The following is a 24,326-nucleotide window of genomic DNA, read 5'->3' on the forward strand; positions in this document are numbered from 1 at the left end:
GAGATCTGAAGTTGCCCTGTCCTCTCTCGGTTCAGGTCGGCCAAACAGTGGTTCCGCTGATATTCGGCACGTGCCGCGCTCTGGGCCGCGCCAGCGTCGAGCTGCCGTTCATTATCTGCCGGATCTTCCCGCCGCCAGAGAAGGTGAACTTCGTCGAGGACGAGCTGGGAATCGAGAGCTACGCCAAGAAGAAGCGGCGAGCCGAGATGTACAACCCAAACATGGTGTCGCGCCGTGCCATGGTCGACTACTGGATGGCGAAGGCGTGCCGCGGCGCTGCTCGGGAGCGCCGCGAGGGCTTGCTGCCGTACGAGAACATTACGACGCCGATTCCGTTCCAGGCGTCCACGTTCCTCTTCCGGACGTTCGGCTCGTCCTTTAGCCAGATCCGAGTCGTCGCGGAACGACCCGAAGTCGCTGCCAGAAACCACACTCTGTTCTCGGGTAACAAGATACAGGTGGGTTAATCATACGCTTCAAAAGTACTAGTTGCTTTGGCCAGTTCAAATAGCATACTGTTCTTGTGGGTGTGCTACAAAAGCGAAGACACACTGAAGCATGCCCAAAACCACGCCTCATTTGAACTTTCTTCAGTGGTTTTTATGTGTACTTCACAGTGTCCATTTTTCAAGCGCAGTCAAAAATACAGTAACCGTAGACATACACGCAGAACGTTAGCTTACATTCGGCAAATAAATTTTTGTCGTTGACAGTCCTGTAGACCGTTGACGAGTAATACTGTAAGCGTGCTGTTGTATGTGAGTGGCCAGCGAGACTACGTGGTGTTATAAAACCACCACTCGATTTGAAACATGGGCTTTTACACATTTCAAGAACGCTCGCACTCGTTATTTCAAGAAGTATCATCATCTTGTTTTATGCACTTCTTCATTGACTCCTTTCCTGGTCACGTGACGTGCGTGACGATGAATACCACTATCACCATTATCATTATCAGTATAGGACTAGTACAAATATGGCTGCTACTGTACTGCTACTACTATTACTAGTTTTACTGGTTTAGATCTGCTTCGCCAGGTGCCACAACGATATAATATATATTGAAATCACGAACAGATATGCTTATGTTCCGGCCAATACACGCTATTTTATGAACATGAAATTAGGAAGAAAGATGAAGACTTCATTACATCGAGAGTTTCGTTATAGAAAGTTTTGACTCTATCGAAGTTCAACTATATATTGCTTGGACTTGCAGCTTATCCTTGCGTACGCCGACCGCATCCTGTCGGACGAGATGATCGACTACCTGGACCAGTGCGCCGTCAGCGCGCACGACACTGGACAGCTCGCCATCAATCCGTATCGCTCGTTCGGGGAGATGCTCAAGATGGTGTGGATAAACCTGCTCTATGAGCTACTCTGCTCGTACACCCTCGCCGAAAAGGACGAGTGGAAGATGAATTCGCCGCTCTTCTGCAGTCTCGCGAAGGACATCCAGAAGCTCGCCAAGCATCTCTTTCTTGCCGGTCAGAAGGACATACAGGTGAAGGGCGCTCGAACTTTACGCAGAGATGGGCTGAGAGATATTTGTTAGTTTAGTAAAAAAAAGACAGTCATTGCTTCACTGTCATTTTAACATCCATTGAGAACATTTTGCTTTGTACTCATCTAAGGGGGGTGGAGGCAATCTGAAAAAAACTTTGCGGCTCTCCTCCCCCACACCCTCACTCAACAGAGAACCCTGTGCACGCCTATGCATTATGAATGAGTATTCAGAAGACATCGCTTTCAGTATAGTTGTGGGTTCATGGAAGTGGCTGGAATACTCGTTTGCTCTTTCAGAAGGCTTGCGACACGGTATTTCGGTTTATACAAAAAAGAGGTTAGGCACTCGCTCGCTGGATTTCGTGCCGACTGGTTGTGCCCCCCGTGATCTCCGACGACAGTGCAGTCTCCTGACACCAACGAGAGCTCTCGCTGAGTGGTGCCCCGTCGTCGGACTCTCTCAACCGTGTCTATCTTTCCTATCTTCTCCTTATTTCAGTATGTGGGTCTGTCTGTCCCTGCCCATATCCCTATCCCTATCCCTTTAATTCTCCCAATCCCTCGTGAGCCACTGTTGAGATGTCATACTGTGATGCGGACAGTTACGGGTCTCACTTTTATCTTTTTTTTCTCTCTTTTAAGAACCACTTATAGAAAGAGGTTAATTTATCCAATCTAAGCAGCACTGAGAGCTAAATGGCCGGGTTACTCTAATGACAGTATCGACGTCTCGTGACGCTTCGGGCAGCCACACGTTTGTTTGTTTTCGCTAAATGTGCTTGAAGAAGTCTAAAAAGGCAACGGTTATTCGGCATTAGGACGCTACTGAAACTTTGCCCCAGCGGAGAATGGTAACACTTCTACGTTTCTGCGATTACGGTTCGGTGTTTACCTGGTTCATCTCGGCTCCGCCAGATGGCAACACCGATCCGTCCTCTCACGCTTACGGAATTCGCCAACAGGCACAGTCGTCTTTTGTGACAAAGAATGTGACTCCATTGTGATGTGTCTCGTGCTGTTCTCGTGGGTGACAGGTGAAGGCGTACGATGCGAGCGAGCAGGAACAGAAGGAGCACGGATACGCGTGCGTGCACCGGTTCCGCGCGAGCGTTCAGACGGTGGCCACTTGCGTGGAGATCCTCGTTTGGGCCGAGGTAGACGAGAACGGCGCCGACCTGCTGTGCGGAAAGCTCGCCGAGAAGCTGCAAGCGGCCCATGGTCTCAAGCTTGCACTGGGTACGCCATTCCCATAGAAATGCTTTATTGAAATATAGGGTACGCGGTATATGTTAGTTTTAACGTGATATTTTAGAAGCCGCTGCATGCATTCACATATTTCACATGTCGAAACGCCCCTGAGTATCACAGACACCCTTTTTGATGCCTACGTTGCCTATCCTTCCTATGGCCCACTCTCAAATTTTAAAGTGGGATAAGTAATTCAATGTACCTTTTCTCCGCAACCACCGAAATGAATGTAATGATGTCCGTAGCTTAAATGTCAACTAAAAGAAACTAGGACGTTCTTTAGGTAGTTACTGTAAATAAAATAGCTGCATTCACAAAGCCACAGAGTTTGTGTATTGCTGTTTAAGAAATCAACAATTTTTTGTTAGTTGAGATTGTTTCCAACTTGTAGCTCATGTGGCTCATGCGTGCAAAGTTTTATCATAACAGTTTTATGAGCACTTACGGCTTACACCAGTGGGCACGCGGCGCACTTTGGAGCTGCATTTAAAGAACTTGGAGCGGCCGCTCGACATCAGGCTTTAAAAGGCTTGTTCCTCAGAGTAGAGTACAGTAGATTTTTAGGTTTCCAAATTGCAAATACGATATTTTTGGGGAATTTACCCTACCACTGCTGCAGTCACCCGACTTTGGGGCCCTCGTCTGCATACTTTTAACTGCGAGCTTCTATTTTGAATGAATAAAAACTGAAACTGAAGCTAAAAAATTCACCTTAAAAGGAAACTGTATTGAAACAACGAATCTGTTTAGATTGACAAATTCTGCTCTGGCAACTCTAAAGTCGTTAGCATCCATTAACCTCACCAGCAGTAAACGATTCAATCAAGATCGATGTCAATTTTTAAATTTCTTGCAGGAATCTCTGCGCATGACTTCACGGATTTCAATGTAGGTAGAAATTTATGAGAGTACAATTTATCAATCCAAGCCAATTCGTTGTTTCGGCGAAACGTTTGCATGGACTGTTGGTTCATTCATGACATCCGAAGAACACAACGACAGACAAGGAACATGCGGGACTGGCTCTATCTATGCTCCTTGTCCTTCTTCAGAAGTCATATGAGTGTCCCTTCAAGTAAAAAAAAATCCCAGCGTATCCACAGAGTGAAAGATGATGAGCGGGGCGAAGCATCTGTCCGTCCATTCGTCTGTCTACCTGTTGGTCTGTCCATACGTCCGTCCATCCGTCTGTCTGTTGGTCTGTGGGACAGACGGACGGATGGACGCTTCGCTCCACTCATCATCATTCACTCCGTGAATATGCTGTGAATTTCTTATTTAGCAGTACCATCTATTCTCTTTAGTCGTCAACTACACATAAACCATAAACGCCATCTAGTGATATTATTTCCAAGGACATATACAACGCCCACTAGTGAGCAAATATTACAACTAACTAGAAGTGGCTCCTACTACAACATACTGTTACGAGGGAACGATCACACCCTAAGGAGTTGCAGCGCTAAGACGGGATAGCGTGGTGAACTTCCTGATTTCCGTGCAGGTCACCTCCCCATACTCATCAGCTGCCTGGATGGAATCAGGACGCTGGCCGAGATGTTCCCACTGATCGTGGACGGCTGCGTGCTGGCGGCGCGCGATTTCCTCGGTGCTCCGGCGCCCGTCCTGCTCAAGCTTTACCAGTGCATGGAAGAGCTCGTCAGCGGCGACAACGCTGGCGTCAGGTCCATCTGTCAGGCAGCACTCAGACAGGTCCGTCTGGTAGAAGAAGAATGGCTATTTGGGCTAGTTGGTTTGAATTCATGGTAATAAGGGCTGCAGCGCGAGCACGAAGGTGCTAGAAGAAACAGACGAAAGGCGAGGCACGGAAGGCAAAGAGGACAACACTCGTGTTGTCCTATTTGCCTTCCGTGCCTCGCCTTGCGTCTGTTTCTTCTAGCACCTCCGTCTGGTAGATTGCGCAGCATGCTTCAAGTGCGCGAGAATATAATGTTTGTGGCGACAACTGCAAACTAGAACCTTTCCTTGCCATTAGCTTCTCCTCCACAATGATCTTTCCAGTTACTCCATTCCTTCCTGTGAATCCAACGCTTCTTACACAGCAGGCTTAAACGATTTAGTGTGAACGTGCTCTGAGCGCGCGCGCTGCCCTTTTTTCCTGAAGCACGTAATTTCTAGCGAGGAGCAAAGAAACTGCCTTGCGTCTCCCGCAGCCAGATACTCATGACACTATCTTGGAGTGGGCTAAGAGGGTAGAACAGGTTTATCTCGAATATTTTCTCTCCACATCCTTGTCGTTTTGGCCCTTCTATTTAAACACGGAAAAATTAATTTGAACATTAGTTCATATAGACCCCCTAAGCTTCGATTTTATGAGATGACGCACGCAGCACGCACGCACGCACGCACACACACACACACACACACACACACACACACACACACACACACACACACACACACACACACACACACACACACACACACACACACACCCGCGCGCGCACGCGCTTGCCTTGGTTTTTGGTGGAGACCTAAACCGGGCCGCTAGGAAAACCAAAATTCAAACAATGTCTGCCTGTTATCTGTGTTCGCATATATCTCGAATTTCCGTCATGGCCACCGCTGTGTTTCCGCTCGCAACAAAAGATGCCACCGTTGACACCGACACCGCGCACTTCCTGCGAAACAAGAACTTTTACGCTATCACATTAAAAAAAATTGCAGGTACGCGATGCCGGCATCGAGTGCCTGTGTGGAGTGCTTCGAGTGGGCATTGAGCGCGATCCCGAGATTGTGCAAGCGTACTTGGCCTCTGCCTCAAATCGACTCTTCCAGGTACGTGCCATGAAGAGTCCATTACTTGTAAAGCAGCTACGGCGGCAACGTGCCTTTCAGTAGGTTATCCCTATACTGCTAATAGTACTATAGCGAGAGAGGAAGACGGGACGGCGGCCAACGTGGTCGAGTCGTTCTCTCGCCACTTTATTATCCAGGGCGATTTGCTGAAGCGGAGCGGCGGCGGCTGCCACGTCTGTACCGCCAGGCCAGAAGCTCGTTCTCTTCAGCTCGCGCCTCGAGCTCTCGCGTGAGCTGCACGAGAGGCGCGGCGCGGTGATTAGAAAAATGACGATGATGATGACGCTACAGTACTAATAACAATACTACTACTGGTATTACTACTACCACTACTACCACCACCACTATACTACCATTATATAATAATAATGCTGGAGTTTCATGTCCAAAAACTATGATGCGATTATTCGGAACGTCGTAGTACAGGCACGAGGACGAAGCAAGCATAAAGGGACAATGTCTCCAGAAGTTTATAACCAACCGGCGTTCTCTAATTCAAAATACACTGGTCTCTCGCTTTTCGCCTTGATGTAAATACAGCTGCGCGATTGTGACTATGTGGGGTATACCTCGTTAAGCTGAAGGCATATCGTGTTGGTCTCGTCGTATGCTTCGTGCAGGCCGAAATAAGCGGCGGAGAAGGAGCCCTGATCGCCATCAACACGGTCATGGCGTTGGGCAAGATGGCGGTGCTGCTGAAGGGCACGCCAAAGACGGAAAAGTCGGTGCTGCAGTTCTTCCAGCAGCGCTTCTGCAAACCGCCTTCGACGCTGGACACACTCATTGTGGATCAGATGGGCCGCATGCTGGTCGCTAAGGTGGACCGGACTGTCAGGGACGAGATCTTGAAGATGCTCACCATGGTTACGCTTGTATCCAACTCCGTGCAGGCAAAGATTGCGGACGCCGACATCAAGTGAGTTTGCGTATTGGATGTTGTTTAAACGACTAGGATATAAGAAAGATAAGAAATGCGGTAGCATGGACTGAGTAGAACAGGGGCAACTTAGACAAAATTTTAACGAAAAAAAGAAAACAACGAGAGAGCTTCGCAATAATGGTGGCAAGTGAAGCAGTTGTTCATGCGGTTATGCGCAATGAGGTTTGTGCGGTAGTCCAATGTCCATTGTAGTCAGGCTGGCTTGCAGATGCTCAGTGACAAACTCTTAGAGATCAGTAAAGTATTTTACACGTGTCGTCTCAATTGCACGGAGAGCGTTAACCATGCATAGAACGGAAACATAAAATGTACATTTTGCAGCGTCTTTATCCACTAACTACACCTGAAGACTATAGCGCCAATGTTGCCATCCTGTTCTTTTCACTTCATTCTTAAGTGTTCCTTTCAAATACCGAATATGTTTCGAGAGCTAATTTTAAAGCGTTTCGTTTGTACTAAAACTACATCGCCTTACGTTGGTCAACTTTTTGTGAAGTGGTAGGGCTGGCCAAAACTTGATTTAAGTGAGCTCGAAATGCAGCGTATATACCTTTTGTTGTGAGGCATCAATTATAACTAACCGTACGTAACAGGACTGTTGATGGTGAACAAAAATGCTCGTTTATTGCTACATAACGTCTGTCCTGGCAAGTGCACTAGCCAAAATTTAGTCTTTCCCTGTCTAAGCGTCAGGATTTGGTCTACAACGCAAGGCGTTCCTTGTTCGACCGCGGGCTAAAAGCGCTCGTTGAAATGTCACCTCTAGCCTGAGAACACATTCTCTAAATAAAATTTATTTCCCAATGCGTTGGTATTCCTGTACAACTGTTCAGATTTTATAAACGCCAAAAGTAGAATGAAAGGCGGTACATGACTTTCACACACAATTGTGTCTGAAGCTTAAGTCATTTTCTCAATTAGAAAGTTAAGGTTTTAGTGGAAAGCAATGATTTAGGCTTAGAGATCACTAATTTGTAGGCTCAGTCTCACCCCAATGTTTGCCTTAAATTTAATCTCGAAGCAAGCAATTGGAGCATCACTTACTACATTGTATTCAGGTTTCCCGGCTACAAGCATGTAGCCTTGCCCGTCATCAAGGTCCTTATCAAGGTGGCCTCGGGCATCGAAGGCTCGGACGAGCAGCTCGAGATGCTCGGCACCCTTCTCGAGCTATTCGTGCAGATTGGCCTCGACGGTTGTCGTTACTGCGAGAACCAGCTGGCCTTCAAGGACTCTGGCTGCGCCGCAAACATGGGTGTTCTCATACCTGTCATCTCTGCACTAGTGCAGCGTATGGACCCCGTCGTGGGTGCCAAGCCGCGGATGCACAAGCTGTTCTGGGACTTCTGGCTGTACGCCTCGCTCATGGGCTTCACCGTGCTGTCCGGCGTGTGGCCCATCGACTGGTACTACGGCACCGCCGACATCGCCCTCAAGTCCCCCATCCTGGTGTGCAAGGAACACCTAAGGCCCATCCTGCAGTTCAACAACCCCATTCGCCACGAGACCGCGGCCATCGTCGACCTGAACGACGTCAAGTTCCAGCTTCTGAAGGAACTCAAGGGAGGTACCGAGATAAGCACAATACTGTACAAGATGAACTACCAGCAGGCCACCTACCTTCTTTCCGTTAACGATTTGGAGGCCCTTCGGGTTCAGAACTCTGTGACCACTAAGACGCCGTACCAGACCATTATGCAGTACCTCGAGTTCCCGCTCATCCAGAAGGACAAAGGTGGCATGTTCATTTGCATGTCGGCCGTTGCCGACAAGGTCTTCGAGATGTTCCTCGATGTGATGCAGGACAAGCCCAAGCACGAGGATCGTGAGGCCGAGCTGGAGGAGGCGTTTGTGTTCCTCCTCGTGAAGTTCGTCGACCCCGAAAAGCAGATACGGCGCGTGGCCGACAAGTTCATTTCGAATTTTATCGATCGCTTCCCGCATTTGTTGTGGAGTCGCAAGGTGAGATGTGCAAGGCATTAGTTGGACTGTTTAGACAAGAAAAACGATTAGTGCGGCACTGTGTGTCAGGCTACGAGATAGTTGGCAACTTCATGCAGGACAGGCACTCATAGCATACTGTGCGGTGCTTGCCAAAGGTTATTGGAGAACTTAAAATTCATAAACAAATGCCGTGGCGATGAATGGTCTTGGTCGAGCATGTAATTTTTTAGCCCGATGGGAGCACCATATCGTCATTACCTCAATGCTTCGAAGCTGCAACCATGTTTGGTTTCGCTTATCTATTTGCTGTTGTCATCTATACCATTCACTGGGCAAGTTCGTTGGCTCATGTTAGACGTCTTTTGACAACAAAACGAGTTTCACTGCTCTCTGTCAGCAATGAGACTGAAGAATAGCCCGCGTCGAAACAGTGGTGGCAAGCTGACATCGTCTTGAGAAATATGGTAACTAAATGGTTGTTGTTAATCTTATGTCACTGGCTTCACAGGCTAGAATATGTGCAGCAGCGCCCTGTTATTACGCGTTTCTTCAACCATGCCGTTACTCGGGCAGGTCCTCTGGGCCATGCTGGACATCTTGCAGGCACTGGCCTACTCCCTGGAGCTGGACCCCAATGAGACCGGCCAGGAGGTGATCGTCCCCTTCACCCCGTACTCAATCACACTAACTGACACCATGGACAGACGGGAAACCATTGTTCGGGATCTGGCCGCCCACTGCCAGGGTATCGTTCAGGAGGCTGTCAAATGGGCACCCATAGCTACGCGCTCCCACCTCCAAGAGTACATGGTCACCAACTCGGAACTGGTTGAAGCGCTGACCCAGCATACCGGCGTGGGCCTGGCCATTGAAAGCATCATGCTTTTCGCAGGCCTGAACGCGAGTTCCTCACCCCAGTCCACTTCCCTGCTAGAGCGGTGGCCGGCTTGCGTCAAGAAGGACTACTCCGAGTTTGTCTGCTCCATGGAGATACGCTGCCGGTATTCGGGAGAAGTGGCGGGCCTGCTCATGAGCTCCAAGAACACGGAATACACGCGAAAGGAGCTCGCGGCCAAGCTGCTCAACCAGCTGCACACCAGTTGGAAGACGTCGAACAAGAAGCTCCACAAGCGATGTATATTCCGCATATGCGCCCTATTGGTCAGCATGAAAGGTCTGGACCGGAGGCTGCTGCGGGCTCTGTGCTGGTCGCCCGTCGAGTACTTCTCCGAGGAGCCGACACGCAACGCCATTTACTGCTGGCAGTGGTTCCTGGCGGCCAAGCCCGACCAGGAGCTTCGCTTCCTGCACGAGATGTCCAACGCGTGGCTGGCCACGGTCGAACGTGAGCTGGGCCTCTTCTCGAAGGACCCCGTGCAGACGGACCCGTGTGCCGTTGGCGAGAAGAGCGACTTGCGACCGAAGTCTCCTTACATCGCGCCGCACGAGGTTTGGGTCATATTGTTTTTCACTTTGGCCTGGGATAGAACGCACAACACCATTAGTAGAACTAATTTTTGGGATTGTTAAATGTAAAACATGAGCGCTATTAAGCGTTCATACACGACCAGGACGAAACAGTCAACGCAAAGCATCATTAGTAGAACGAATTTTCGGTATTGTTTAATGTAAAACAAGAGCACTATTAAGCGTCCATACATGAACAGGACGAAGCAGTCAAGCGCTTACGACGTTTTCTTTAAAGAGTGCTTTTTTGCTTTCAGAGGGAGGTGATGGCATTGTCCAGGTATGTGATATTTTCTTGACTAACCGCAATGCTGTATCGCTTGACTGAGCGAGTGGTAGTGAAAACACCCGTTGAGGGCAGTGGTCACTGGTCGGCGAATATTCCGATGGGCTACGCCCTTTTCCATTTTTTCATCAACAATAGTAGTCATCAATGAGTCCATTTGCTAACGAGATATATTCATTCGGTGCAGGTGTGGGTCAACTTCATCGTTGAGAAGATCGAGTCGGCCAAGTTCAGCAGTCAGGCGGAGATTGAAATATTCACCAACCTCTTTTACCGGTCCTTCTCGCCCACCATCGGGGACGAGAAATTCAGCTGCCGTCACATATCGGTGGTAGGAACGAGGTTCAACCTGCTGAGCAGTGCCGTGTCGCTACTGCAGAGCGACGCCGACGCGCTGAGTAGCCAGATGATCCGCAGCATCCTCAGGGAGCGCATCTACTCCGCATGCCTGGACTACTTCTGCGGGCCGCAGTCGTTCCCGACCGAGCGCGGAGGCAAGCTACGCGAGAGCATACTCATGATGGTCAAGTTCTGGATGGCGATGCACAACGACAAGAAGTTCCTGCGCCGCACCAGTTTTGGCAAGGACATTGTGGGCAACCAGCTGGCCAATCGCAGCCAAGGGTCGTCGGTGGGAAGCTCGGCGACGGAGAGCGGGTATGTGAGGATATTAATTGAACGGAATTTATTTGCTATTGAATTGCCTGGATGATCAGCAACAAAAATTGCATTTGCTTGCTTGGGGAAACCTGACCATCTGATACGCATGGCAGCTTCGCAGCGGGCACGTAAAACAAGCTGATGCATTACAGTACGAAGCAGCACTTACGGTTCGATCAAACAGTATTAAAAAGAAACATATTGTACGTGCGTAACAGGTGAGGTTGATCACATAAACGTGGAGTATTTCATATCGTACATACATGGTGCTGTTTTAAAAGCACAGTATATACGTTTATGTTTTAATTTTGCATTTTACATGATAATTTCTGAATGTGACCTTACTAATTAGATACGACATCTTTAAAGTAGCCTTACGTCCTTATTATAAGGCTGTTTTGACTAAGAATGGAGCTGTGTGCCGCAAATGCATATGATTGTAGAAAGAGTGTAACCTTTTGAGATTTTATGTTGACATTTCTTGATACTCGTTCAACTGTTTAAAAGGTGCATATTGTTAAATACGCTGGTTCATTAAATTATAAAGACGCATTACGGTGAACGTTAACCAACCATACAAGAAAAAACGCCCAATGATTCAAAACATGAATCCGAAGATTTTGAAGCACCGATAGCACATGCTGCCTAGGTGATAAGAGTAGAAACAGAACAAATATGGCTCGCAGTTTCATGGATAAATAGAAAACGGCGTTACAGTATTTTTTTCCCGATTAGCTACAGGAATGGAGACCTCTCTTGTCAAAGTTAATTATTTGCTCGAGTTTAGCGTCCCAATACCGCCATATGGTTAAAAGAGACGCTGTTGCCGAGGGCTCCGGAAATTCGGACCAGCTGGGGTTATTTAACATGCACCTAAATTTAAGCAAATGGGCCTCAACTATTTTCGCCTCCAAAGAAAATGGGGCCGCCGCGGTCGGGCAGCCGGGCGCCTTAGCCACTAGACCAACGTGGCGGGTCGTTCTTCTAAAAGCGAGTGCTGGTAGTACTGAGAGTCTTGGGAAAACGTAAGAATTCGCTATGTGGGACTGTGTCTGCATGACTGCTTGAAAAACAAGGCGCCCCAATTGTGACCTGCATTTATTGCCCTGCCTGATTTTTAACTCGAAAAGTGTTTTATGCCGGGGTACAGCATGGCTCCGCTGACGTATTTCCGTCACAGATACGACATACTAAAACATACACTAAGAATTTGCGAACAAAAATGATACTGAAAAGTTCCGTAATGGGGCGTTCAGCAGCGACCTCTCATTTTGAAACGCGCCACCCAAGCCATGGACTAAACCACGGAGCGTACGCTGTCAAGATTGCTAACGGCAAGCGACTTACATACACCATATACCGTCGGCAGATCCCAGCGCTCCTAAACTTCATCGTGTTTTCGTAATAAATAGCAAGATGGCGCAACGGGCTCACGTTGGACTTCTCTTGCGTTTTTTTTTTGAGCGCGTGCCTCCACTGGGCATGGTCTCTCCTACTCGCGCGCTTATCAGATCAGACTACTCGTGATTCATGCGAGCCCGAAGGTCACTTCGCTCGCTGCCGCAGCCGCGTATGCGAGAGGAACACGCAGCTCACATACGATGAAGTAAGAATTGTAACAGTTGTTCGCGCTTGTCCGGTACATACTTGTGCATTAGTTTCATGCCTCTTCCTTCTGTTTGAGCAACGTGCTTTAATTGTTAAGCTGAGGCAGTTTGTCCTTACTCGTCCAGTGTATGCTCATTTAATGCGTGCTTTCTCCATGAGGTGTGCACTAAGTTTCAAGCTCCTTGCCGTTCTTCCCATGAAATAGCAATACGTTGCTGTAGCATTCATTTCTTCGCCCTTGTGGCGAAACAATGCAAAATAATCACTCAACTACTTCGGTGAAGACACGTTTCATTTTGTGTTAAACTGATTCCTAAAAAGAGGGTTCAGTTTTGCTTTTTTTGTACACATGCGGTGAGTGTTTCAGGTCTGCGCATTCTTCAGAAGCATTTAGGGTCGGGTAATCCTAAAAATAAAATGAATTTTGAATTGGCGTTATTTCGGTTCCTTCACCTTTATTTTCTCGTTTGTAACCATGCGGCACGTCTTTCAAGTATACTCCAAACAGATTCAAAGGGTACAGCTTGGAGACATAATTAGCCATATGTTTAGGGTGACTACGACACTACATTTTCGATCCTAATGTTTGTTGTACCGGTTAATCATTGTGGCTTCAGAAATGGGCTCGCGGAATTCTCGCGCATTTAGTCAGGAACTTGATTTGTAATTGGGTAGTGTTAAAGACACGCGAGTGGTTTGAAAGTCGGGCAGCACTGGCGCACATGCGAAACCTGATGTAACAAGCGGCTTGCCGTGCCAGCGTGCTAACTACGGCAAATAATTTTATTTCGTGGTCAGTTGCGTAAGCAATCGAGCTACTTGAGCTTTATCCTGCTTGACAACCTTTCTGAACGGTTCGCAGTCACTAAAATTTTCGTATAAGACAGCGGCATCGTTTCACGTAGCACATAACGTCACACGCACCATGGCAAAATGGTGTCTGCAGGCGGTTTCAGTAGCCGGTGACTTCAAGGGGCCATTTCGCGCTGAAGTATCATTTTACTCAAATAGGGAGAGCTAAGCTAATTAGTACGAGTTCATGGTAAAAACTAGGTCTTCTTACACGTACCTGCGAGAAAAGAACGACGCTCAAACATTGATACTCGAACAAGGGGTGATACCCATAGTAAGCCGGCACGTGTGGGTTGTCGCCCACATGTTCCGAGTTGATAGATATGACCTTTTGTCTGAGCATGTGAAGATAAGTTTTCGCGTTTTCTTTCTTTTTCGCCGCTGTGCGCCTTCGCTGTTGTTAATATGAGTTTGTGTTGTATTGACCTCTTTCCTGTGACTGTGTTTGCTCGCCCAGTCTTTTAGCTTGTAATATTTTGCAGTACATTTCCCATGTATTTATAGATATAACAGACCATGCACTTCTACATTTTGCTAAGGACCCCAAATTGTTGGATGACCATGTCATGGCCCTTTTAACAAGCAGGCTCTGCCATCTCCTCCAATCAGCTACACGCAGGCTGACTCGTTCCCCACGACGCCCGCCGGCTGGCAGCAGCAGGGCTACAGCCGGCCGTCGACCGAAAGCTCGTCGAGCTCGACCCGAGGCACGACCACGACCACGACGACGTCGCGGGAGATGCGCGAGACGCCACTCGTTTCGGACTCGGCGTACGCCAAGGAGTACCTGCGCAAGCGGTCGCTCATCCTGGCGCTTCTGTCGGTAGAGATCGAGTTCCTGATCACGTGGTACAACCCGCTCTCGCTGCCGGACAGGGCTGTGCCCGGTGAGGAGATCATCAGCGCTTGGAGGAGCCAGCACATCACCGAGAGGGGTTGGGTCGACATGGTCCAGTGCGCCTGGAACCTCTCACCGTTGCTGGCCGTCTACCTGCCCAGCCGCTTTCGGTAACGTGTGGCAAGCAACTATGGGTGAATGCTAGTTAAAAAGAAGTATACTGAAACGATTTTCAAACGTCTGTTTTGGCTCGTTGCTCTAAATGAAATTACGGGTGTCGAAAACACTTTAATGAGTGTGCCAATGCTTGGGAATGCGTGGAACATATTTCTAATACAGCCAGGCGAATAACATTAATAAGGAGACGACGCTCTATCCCCCCTTAGGGGGCGACATCGGTGGGCCACACCCATGACGGGATGGGGAGATGAATTTCCTCAGCCATGTCATGGGCTCTCTGGATAGCCCGTAGCTGGTCTTCCTTCTCGTTGCTTGTGAAAAGAGATCACCAGTCCTTCTCCGTTGAGAGAGACCCGGGGATCTCATGCAAGGCAGGACATAGCCACAGCATGTGTTGCAAAGTGAAACGTGGATTATCACAGCGAGGGCAGCCTGGCTGTATACCGTCCATATATTTAGAGAGTTTAAGCACAGAAGAGTATGCCTTAGTCTTTATTTGACGTAACGTGATAGACTGAGGCTCTGTTTAAAGTTGGCCGCTGTACCTTAGAAAAAACAACCTTTGTTTCGATGAGGAGGTGGTGGTTTCACTGTGACATGTCAAAAGATGTCTCGTGTCATGAAAAAACGGCCACTCGCGACATACCAGCAACTACTCGCAGCTCTGTCATTTGCTGCCAGTCCCACGTGGTTTACATGAACAAAGCAGAATGAATTGTCATCATGCGACTCAGAAAGCCATTCCTGTGATTTGGGTTCCATATAGGACGCAATGGCACGCAGAGTAATCGGCACTCGCTCGCTCGATTTCGTGCCGACCAGTGCCGGCCATAGCTCCGACGACAGCGCAGCTATGGCCGACTGGGCTCCCCCTACGCCATCTCCTGCCGCCGACATGAGCTCTCGCTGAGTGGTGCCCCGTCCTCGGACTCCTGCGACCGTTTACATCTTTCCTATCTCCTCTCTACTTCCGTCGCTCGCTGTGTCTGCGCCTCGCTCTCTCCTTCCTCTCTCTATATATGCATTTTAATCCTATTCTTTTAATACCTCCTTACCCCTATCCCTTGTGAGCTACTGTTGAGGTGTCACACTCTGATGCAGACAGTTACGGGGTTCACTTTTCTCTTATTTTTCCTTTAAGAATCACATAAAAAGAAGAAAGACTCGTCGTATTGACTCGTCGTGATCATGTGCATTGCGGTGTGGCTGGCTTGCAGGGGCTTGGTGATAAAAACGTTAAAATCAAACTAATAAGGTTATACGAGTTGTCCGGCATTCGGTGTATAGAGAGCTTTGGAAATAAAAACAAAAAATCCCCCTTTGAGGTGCCGCAAAATTGTGTCCGTGCTGCTTTAAAGAACAATGAAGTAAATTTATTATTAGAAAAGAAAATCGACGTCAAAACTTTGTTTTAAATTTTCCGCCAACGTCTCCAGGGGTGAAGTAGTAATTGCATTTCAGTGTGCTTTATTTTGTGTGTGCATTCACGCCAGTTACGAGCAAGAGGAAGTTATTTCCTCTGTACATTCCAACAGGCACGTGGCTCTGATAGAACACCTGTTTGCCATACAAACAACTAGGGCTCGATTTTCATTCGGGCCCAAATGACCCGGTTTTGATCCCCGCTCTATTACCTCGTTCTCGATTTTTCGCTCATCCGTAAGATCACTTCCCGCTCACAACCAATGACACCGACATCGGAATTTACGCGAAATCAGCTCTATAACGCTGTTGCGTAAAAACTTATCGAAAAACAGCCTGCACATCACGTTAATTGTCCCAGTCGCTATGACGCCAGCGATCCGACGTATAGCGGAGGAATGGACGTGGTAGCTAGTACGTCTTCGATGTTATTTCCGCCACCATTATCATTTGTAAGTTCACAGCAAGATTCCCTCCTACTGTGAACATAAAAAGAGCTGAGAGATAATTAGCTCCACTTGCTTCTTTTTCGCTAGCCGTTCTAATGTTATTTCAAGTAATTTCCTCAAATTTCCTGATTACGTAGCACTGTTTATCTAATTCTTCAGCGCTTCCGGCGGTGATACCATGTCTTGGTATCAATTTAAAAGCGAGCGTATTAGCTGCTCTCAGACACCCAGACAAACCGTAAAGAGTTTCCAAACCATTCGGCGCATAGCTAGATTTGCCAGTGTCATTGTATACGCTATTCGGCACGTTTTTTACACGCGCCTGTATGTTAGATGATTCCTGCTTTGTTAAATATATCCAGTCTTTAGCCGTTCTGCGCGGCAAGAAACCATTCATCTTTCCTATATTACAGATCATCCGACGCTCTTCGTGGCGAAGTGACCAGATTAGTGCAGGCGAACCCGGACCTGGTGTGCCACATACCCGAGGCTCTACAGTACATGATCACGCCCGACTTCGTGCTCGAGGACAATCCAGATCTGTCCTACCTGCAAGCCTGGGCGCCCGTGTCACCCGTCAAAGTTCTCGCCTTCTTCTCGCGTCTCTACTCGCCACACCCGATCACGGCGCAGTACGCCATCCGGGTCCTTTCGGCTTGCCCACCGGACGTGCTCATGTTCTACATCCCGCAGCTGGCGCAAGCCGTGCGCTACGACAACATGGGCTACATCCGCAACTTCATCATCACGTCGGCGAACATCAGCCAGCTGTTGACGCACCAGTTCATCTGGAACATGCGCACCAACATGTTCCGCGACGAGGACGGACAGGAGAAGGACGCTGACCTATTCGAGGTGTTCAACTCCATGATCGACACCATGGTCAACAACCTGACGGGCAAGGAGAAGCTGTTCTACGAGTCAGAGTTCGACTTCTTCACCAAGATCACCGCCATATCTGGAGTGCTGAGGCACTTTCCCAAGGTGATTGATTGAGTTACGGCAAGACATAGCTGCTAGCTGCCACCTGTGTATAGATTTGCCGTGAATAACGACACTAACAGTTTACACAGCTATCCAGCCCCCGTTGTTCTGTTACGAATAAGCGGTGAAAACTCGCCAGCTTCTGGGATCACAGGCATGCGCAGAGGTCCACGTTAGGACGGGTACAGCTGCGCTGCAGCTCCAAGCCGCTCTTTAGGACTTACTGCTGGCCCCTAGGGTCAGGGTGCTGTGAAAAGACGAGGTATTAGAGGAGGGGGGGGGGGCTGCTCCCACATGGGCATGTCTATGATTGGGATGAGTACTGAGCACTATGAAGTATCAGAACTCACGGAGAATCATGGAGACTATACTGTTCATACACAGATAATCGAGATTACTAGGTGGTGTGAAAACGTACGAACCAACAATGAAAACCTACCTTGAAGACCAGGCTTTAGTCAACTGCATGCGCTGGAAGAAATTACATAACCACAATTACTAAGAAAACATTCAAAACAGGACCCTCAGGTTCATGGACACGAAATACTCCAGGCATGACAGTGCGACCACGTTCAGCCACTTAAAAAAATCTTGGCCCCGACGTAGCTGTTGAAGTCAAAATCACGTCAATATGACACTAACCACAGATGCTGTAAACGAAGTGCGTGCGTCATTAGGACCTAAGTTTTCGCGTGTCAGTCAGAGTGAACTATGCGCACTTGCTAACACCAACCTTTACTACAAGCCACGTGACCCAACTCACTTACCAGCGTTTTGTTTGATGCTACGTTCTGAAGCCGTCTCTTCCTGTCCTCACCAGGGTCCGGAACGCAAGCGGGCTTGCCTCTGCGAGCTGTCCAAGATCAAGGTGGAGCAAGGGTCCTACCTGCCTTCCAGCCCCGAAGCGATCATTGTGGACATTGACTACGCGTCCGGGGCGCCCATGCAGAGCGCCGCCAAGGCGCCCTTTCGCGCGAAGTTCAAGGTGCGCAGCGTGGGCATCGAGAAGGTGCAGGAGATCGCCACCGCTGGTTACAAGGACCTGCGCGACTCTGGCTACTTCAGCGCCGCGGACCTGCGCAGAGAGCACTGGCAAGCCGCCATCTTCAAGGTCTGTGCAGATAGCAGTTCAACGCACTCTACAGTCTTATACACATAAGAAAAGAAAATTCGGCAGATCCCATGTACTTTGGGAATCTATGTTATGCAAAGCATGTGCGGTGAAGGCAGCGAGTGACCGTGTTGCATTTTATTAAGCAAATTGGCACGAAATGACACTAAAGATATGTACAAGTGCACGCGCAGACATACGTTAAACAGCCGCATATTTTTTATATAGCAGTTGTTTACAGTTGCGTGACGATTCAAGCAGCAAGATGGATAGTATATAGTAACACCAGGCATGGTAAGCTGACATGAAGAGTGGGTGCTGCTGAGGATGGTGGCCTTTGGCACTGCTACAGAACTCAACTTCAGCGGATGGCACCTAACTACAATTGACGTAACCAGACGTTACGGCTGTAGTATAGGAGTACATATGTGTAATGTAAAAATGGATAGCCAGCACTCCAACTAGAATTTAGGTTTCACGAACATTTGCATCTATTTGAGAAGTAGTTCCGAGACCACGCATAACTATGGGGTAGAATACTTAATTGCCATGCAGAATACTTGGGTTCTATTCCTTATTGTACTCTGACATTTATCCCTTGCATTCATCGGGTCAACGCTGACGATGTGAGCTTTTTCTTAACGCTAATGCATTAAAATTACCGATGTGTGTTCTCGACGTTCCTGGGTAGATAGTGTGAATCACCTGTGGGACATAACCCGCATACCAGTGGCACATACCCGCGCACGGGTATGTGACACTGTCTAGTGCAAAAGATTTGACGACGTACGCGACGGGATCGCGACCTTATTGATGTAATGATCAGTGAGTTGTATTCGTCAAACCATCTTATCTTCCCACACTAATTTTGGTTCACCCCAAGTGAAGGTGGTGATCACGAGAGCACCCAGGCGTAGGCAGCAACAGATGGGTCGATAGACACTCAAAGGGCCGAGAGTACGTGAAAAAATGCTTCGCATTTAAAAGTCACAGAATATCTTGTGCATTCGCCTAAGACCCCTTGAATGTGAAAGCAGTCTTTTTTTTTTCCTTCTCAGCCGATCTGTTGGTCTGCCCTCGCTTCCTGCAATTGAAGACGCCACCAACTATTAGTTTCCTGTTGAAGTTCTTTTTCAAACCAAGCATGTACTCAGTGACAGATATCGGTGGCACCGTTGAAATACGCGAAAAGTCCGGCGCCGAACATTTGACATAAATGAGACCTTCGAAGCGGCGCTTTTGCTGCATAAGCATTTGTATGTGCCTTTTCGCAGCAATTGGACGGTAACTTTTGAGTCGTGGGCTTGTCGGCAATCAACAGTTTCTGTCCCAATCTCATATTTCGTCGGGGTGACATGTCGTTTAGCGGTGGGAGATTTCATTGTTGCAGGGTATGAATGCGTGACCGTCGTTGTTGCGAGCAGAAACTGAAGTGTTGCACTGCGAAGCATGTGGATGAAGGTTCGAATCGCGGCATGTAGGAAGGAAAGTGTTAGAAGGAAGGGTTGCACGATGCAAGAAAAAGAGAAAGAAGGAAAGAAAGAGAAAAAGTAGAAAGAGGAAGAGAAAAAGAAAAAAAATAGGGAAAGAGAAAAAAGAGAAATGAAGAGAGAGGAAGAAATAGAAAGAAATAAGAAAAAGAGAGAGAGAGAGAGAGAAAAGCAAGAGAGAAAGAAAGATATGTCAGGAAATTGCGCGGCCAGCTTCACTTGCCCCCATTTTCCCTATATGGGAAGGGCTTCTCAATTTTTCGCCTCCTCCTCTACCATTTCCTCAGGTCGGCGACGACGTGCGACAGGACATGTTGGCGCTCCAGGTCATCGCGCTCTTCAAGAACGTCTTCAGCATCGCCGGAATCGAGGTGTACCTCTTCCCGTACCGCGTGGTGGCCACCTCGCCCGGCTGCGGCGTCATCGAGTGCGTGCCGGACACCACGTCACGGGACCAGCTGGGCCGACAGACCGACATCGGTATGTACGAGTACTTCCTGCAGAAGTACGGCGACGAATCCACGCGCACCTTCCAGGAGGCGCGAAGCAACTTCGTCAAGAGCATGGCCGCCTACAGCGTCGCCATGTTCCTCCTGCAGGTCAGTCCTTTAACTTGGACCGCTTCATTTGTGTACGAGCTAACGCCTACGGCCCGTATTCCCGAAAACTTATAATATATGAGGTTTAACATCACAAATCCATGTGATCGAGAGACGCCATAGTGAACAACTCCAGAAGTTTCGACACCCATGGGTTTTCAATCAGCACCTTAACCTAAGCACACCGGTGTCAAGCAAATTCGTCTCCACGGAAAATGCAGTGGCGGCCGAGATTCAATCCCGCCACTCACGGGTCAGCAGTCGAACGCCATAACTCTTGAATCACCATGGCAGGTACCCGCAAACTCTTTAATCCTGAATTGTTCTAAAGAAAAAAAACACCGTCTTCCTGCCGGCGACCTTACCAGTGCCTACCAGTGGGTATTAGTAGAGAAATAATGTCAAGTGGGTATTGAATTATTTAGCTAGTGCAGCCGTTGTACCGATGAAAAATGAGCCACGAAGGCAACGCACTCTAAACAGAATCGTGGGGCACCCAAAATCAAAAGTCCACATAAGCGCTACGCAGTATCCTTTACCTTGCACGTAATCAAATTTCGAATAATAGGTGTTTAGAGTATGGATATTTCCGTGCGGCAGATAATGTGATAGAGAATAAAAAAGGAAAATTGATTGAGGAGCTTGTTTTCTTTTAGACACAGCCCATTGTAGCCAACAGGCAATATGAAACAGAAGTACTATAAGTGCAACTGAAAAACAAAGACTGGATATGAGAAGAACGCAAGCTATATAATGCATACGAATTCTTTACTGGGAATGTTATTCTGTGAAGCCTCTATCAGTCGAAAAATCACATCTGTGAAGATAGCCACGCCAAGATGACTGCAAAAAGAGGGACGTGAAATAGCGGAACAGAGAAATCAGCCATTTGTTATCAGTGTTCTGATTGGCTACGCATTGGGCATTTGTTTTCCAGCGCTGCTTCAGTTAACAATAATTATGAACCAAAACCAACCAGCCCACCTGTCCGTTGTTCTGCAATATCGCTGCCAAACTACGCCCGATGCTGGGCAACGGCCACTCATTTTTTTCCGATTAAGCTGATCCGGCTAAGCGGGAAACATGGGAAAGGCGATATACAAGCAGTTTAACGACATTGATAAAGTAAAGTAGCCTTATGTAGGCATTGATAAGTCTGCTTATGTTGACCACCTTTGTCGAAAGCTTTTACTTAGCTTTTTTTACTATCAGGTTAAAGATCGTCACAACGGTAACCTGCTACTGGACGAAGACGGCCACATCATTCACATCGACTTCGGCTTCCTCTTCGAGAGCTCGCCCGGCGGCAACATCGGCTTCGAGCCGGACATAAAGCTCACCGAGGAGATGGTCATGATAATGGGGGGCAAGCAGGAGGCCGAGCCGTTCAAGTGGTACACTGAGCTGTGCGTGCGCTGCTTCCTGGCCGTGAGACCGTTTCGCGAGGACGTGGTCACCCTGGTATCTCTGATGCTGGACACCGGTCTGCCCTGCTTCCGAGGACAGACGGTGCGCCTGCTGCGGCTGCGGTTCGCGCCCACGGCCACAGAGCGTGAGGCGGCGGCCTTCATGATCAAGATCATCAACGACTCGTACCTAAGCATTAGGACCAGGACGTACGACATGATCCAGTACTACCAGAACCAGATCCCGTACTGAGGTCCTCCCCAGTACCAGGAGGGATGTTGCGTCACACACCGGAGTGATGCAAGAAACGTACTACGTGTACAATCCGTGCTACGGGATGCAAGATAATTGTGAGCACCTTGTAAATGTACACTGACAACCATCGTTATGTGCCCAGAGTTAACCAGAGCATAAGGCACCGGGTTCTTTTGACTGAGAGCCACACGACGCAGTTCCATGAAAGGCCAGCTGGTGGTACAAAAACCCCAAAGCTTTATCCAAGGAAGTTTGACGAATTCGGCGCGAGCTTTGTGGTCGAATATAGCTGTAGGACACTGGCGTCGACATGGGCGTACACTCGTGGAGCTTTTCTGGCTGGCTTGTAAAGTGGGGTTAGTTGGCAGTGGCACTTGGGGACGAAGCCGAAAATTGCGGTTGTAGTTTGATTAACGAGTTACGCCACGTGCGTAGTGTAAATTCGCCTATTTTCGTTTTCATAGATTTGAATATAAGTACTATATAGATAGCCACCACAGCCTCCTTTTAAATTTTTATTTATATAAGTGCAATTGAAGCGCCGTTTTATAGTATTTTTTTGAATGCCAAGCGTTATCACGAAAATACTCGCTGTACCTTTTATTTGGGTAATCATTATCGAATAAAGAAGTTGAATTTGCCATAACCAACGCCCCTCTCGAGTCTCTGTCTACTGTTCAACGGTCTAGTTCGCAAGCTTCATCCACTCAATAACCAAGAAGGCTACATCGCTCAATCTTATTTCGCTAGACTGTCTGTGCAAATCTATGGTGTCTCCCATGCGAGTGCATTTACCGGAGCTACTTCAGCCATACCAACGTTCCAAAGGTAAGGAGCGTGACAATGTTCCGGGTAATGACTCGAGATTTGTTCTCATTCTAATTTTCGCACTACTTTGAATCGGCAACGTGTTCTTGGCCACAAACAAAAATTGCCTAAAGTGCTTTGAAAGTTCTCAAAAGCTGTTTAAACGGCAGATAACACATGCAAAGCATTGGTGAATATACACCACGTGCAGCCGTGGCCCCGTCTGCCTAGAGCGCAGCCGGTTTAGCTCTGCAAAGCGAAATTTTGAGGCAGTTTCGGGCTCTGAAATGGCTCTGAGCCCATATTCACGAACAAACCTTGACCTTAACTCATTTTCCCTCATGTTTCTGTACACTATACGTGGGTTATAAGGGCAGAGAAACGGTGACATTGTAAAAGATAACATTGATTTATGCATAGCAGCCTACTTTGTTCATCAAGCCCAATAAAGGCTTAAAACTGATACGGAAACCTCGAGGTAAGGTTGAGGTTGGCTCGTGAAAATGAGTCTAGCATTCTGGCTGACCACGTCAGAGCCCGATACTGCCGCAACGTTTTACCTCGCAGAGGAAAAAAAAAAAAAAACTAGCTGTTCGCGGGCTCTACGCAAACATGGCTGCGGCTGTATACATGATCGGCGTCAGAATTACTGTCGAGTGAGGGAGTCGTAAAAATCATGGTTGATCCCTCTTTACATGAATCTATATAACACGAAGGTAAAACATTTCTTCACAGAAGCAGTTGAGCGTTTATTGTGCATTGTTTCGTCACAAGGGCGGAGGAATAAATGCGGCAACCAATTGACAAGTCACGCCAAGATCGGCAAGCAGCTTGAAATTTGCAGCGTGCAACTCAAGTAGAAAGCATGCACGAAATTAGCATGTACACAGTACGAGTTCGGACTAATAGCTGTCGCAGTTCGTCGACACCTAATGCGCGCTCTTCAAACAGAAAAAAAAGATGCGTGAAACGGACGCACAATTATATACTGGACAAGCGCAAATAAGTCTCAATCTTTACTTCGTATGTGAGCAGCGTCTCCTTTCGCAAACGCGGCCGCGGCAGCGAGTTAAAGTGACTCCCGAATCGCGAGTCTGATAAGCGTGCGCTCAGGAGATGCCATGCTGCGTGGAGCCTGCACTCGTCGAAACGCGAGAGGCTTGCTACATATGACAAAAACCCCGCTGAAGTTTCGGAACTCCGAGGAGCGCCAAACAACATATGGTGTATGTGAATTAATTGCCGTTAGCATCCTCGACAACGTACGCTCCTAAGCTTAGCACCACACGCTGTGGATCGAGAGGTCGCTGGTTCACCGCCCCGTAACTAAACCTTTCCTGCTCGTTTTTTTTTGCAATTTAAGTAAATATTTGAGATCGTCATATCCGTGACGGAATTACGCAGCAGTGCCATGATAGACCCTGGAAAACACTTCCTTGTTAAAAAAGAG

General features: G+C 48.1%; 1 protein-coding gene across 1 annotated transcript; it reads left to right on the plus strand.

The window, feature by feature from the left end:
- Positions 1–39: 39 nt before the first annotated feature.
- On the plus strand, positions 40–22,804 carry LOC119165310 (phosphatidylinositol 4-kinase alpha-like). The gene is made up of 14 exons (XM_075871498.1): positions 40–458; positions 1,220–1,507; positions 2,544–2,745; positions 4,262–4,470; positions 5,446–5,556; positions 6,198–6,493; positions 7,576–8,479; positions 9,035–9,910; positions 10,402–10,871; positions 13,944–14,342; positions 16,637–17,207; positions 18,028–18,318; positions 20,096–20,407; positions 21,620–22,804. The coding sequence occupies exons 1-14, from the start codon at positions 207–209 to the stop codon at positions 22,064–22,066; spliced, it is 5,628 nt and encodes a 1,875-aa protein (XP_075727613.1). The 5' UTR covers positions 40–206; the 3' UTR covers positions 22,067–22,804.
- Positions 22,805–24,326: the final 1,522 nt, after the last annotated feature.

This window comes from Rhipicephalus microplus, chromosome 8 (genome assembly GCF_043290135.1).
Source record: "Rhipicephalus microplus isolate Deutch F79 chromosome 8, USDA_Rmic, whole genome shotgun sequence".
Taxonomy (NCBI): domain Eukaryota; kingdom Metazoa; phylum Arthropoda; class Arachnida; order Ixodida; family Ixodidae; genus Rhipicephalus; species Rhipicephalus microplus.

Bases quoted from the DNA above. Each gene is read 5' to 3' on its own strand.
- LOC119165310 (XM_075871498.1), top strand. From the start codon at position 207: ATGTACAACCCAAACATGGTGTCGCGCCGTGCCATGGTCGACTACTGG. The intron at 1,508-2,543 runs GTGAAGGGCGCT...CGTGGGTGACAG, and splicing joins CCGGTCAGAAGGACATACAG to GTGAAGGCGTACGATGCGAG. The intron at 4,471-5,445 runs GTCCGTCTGGTA...AAAAAATTGCAG, and splicing joins GTCAGGCAGCACTCAGACAG to GTACGCGATGCCGGCATCGA.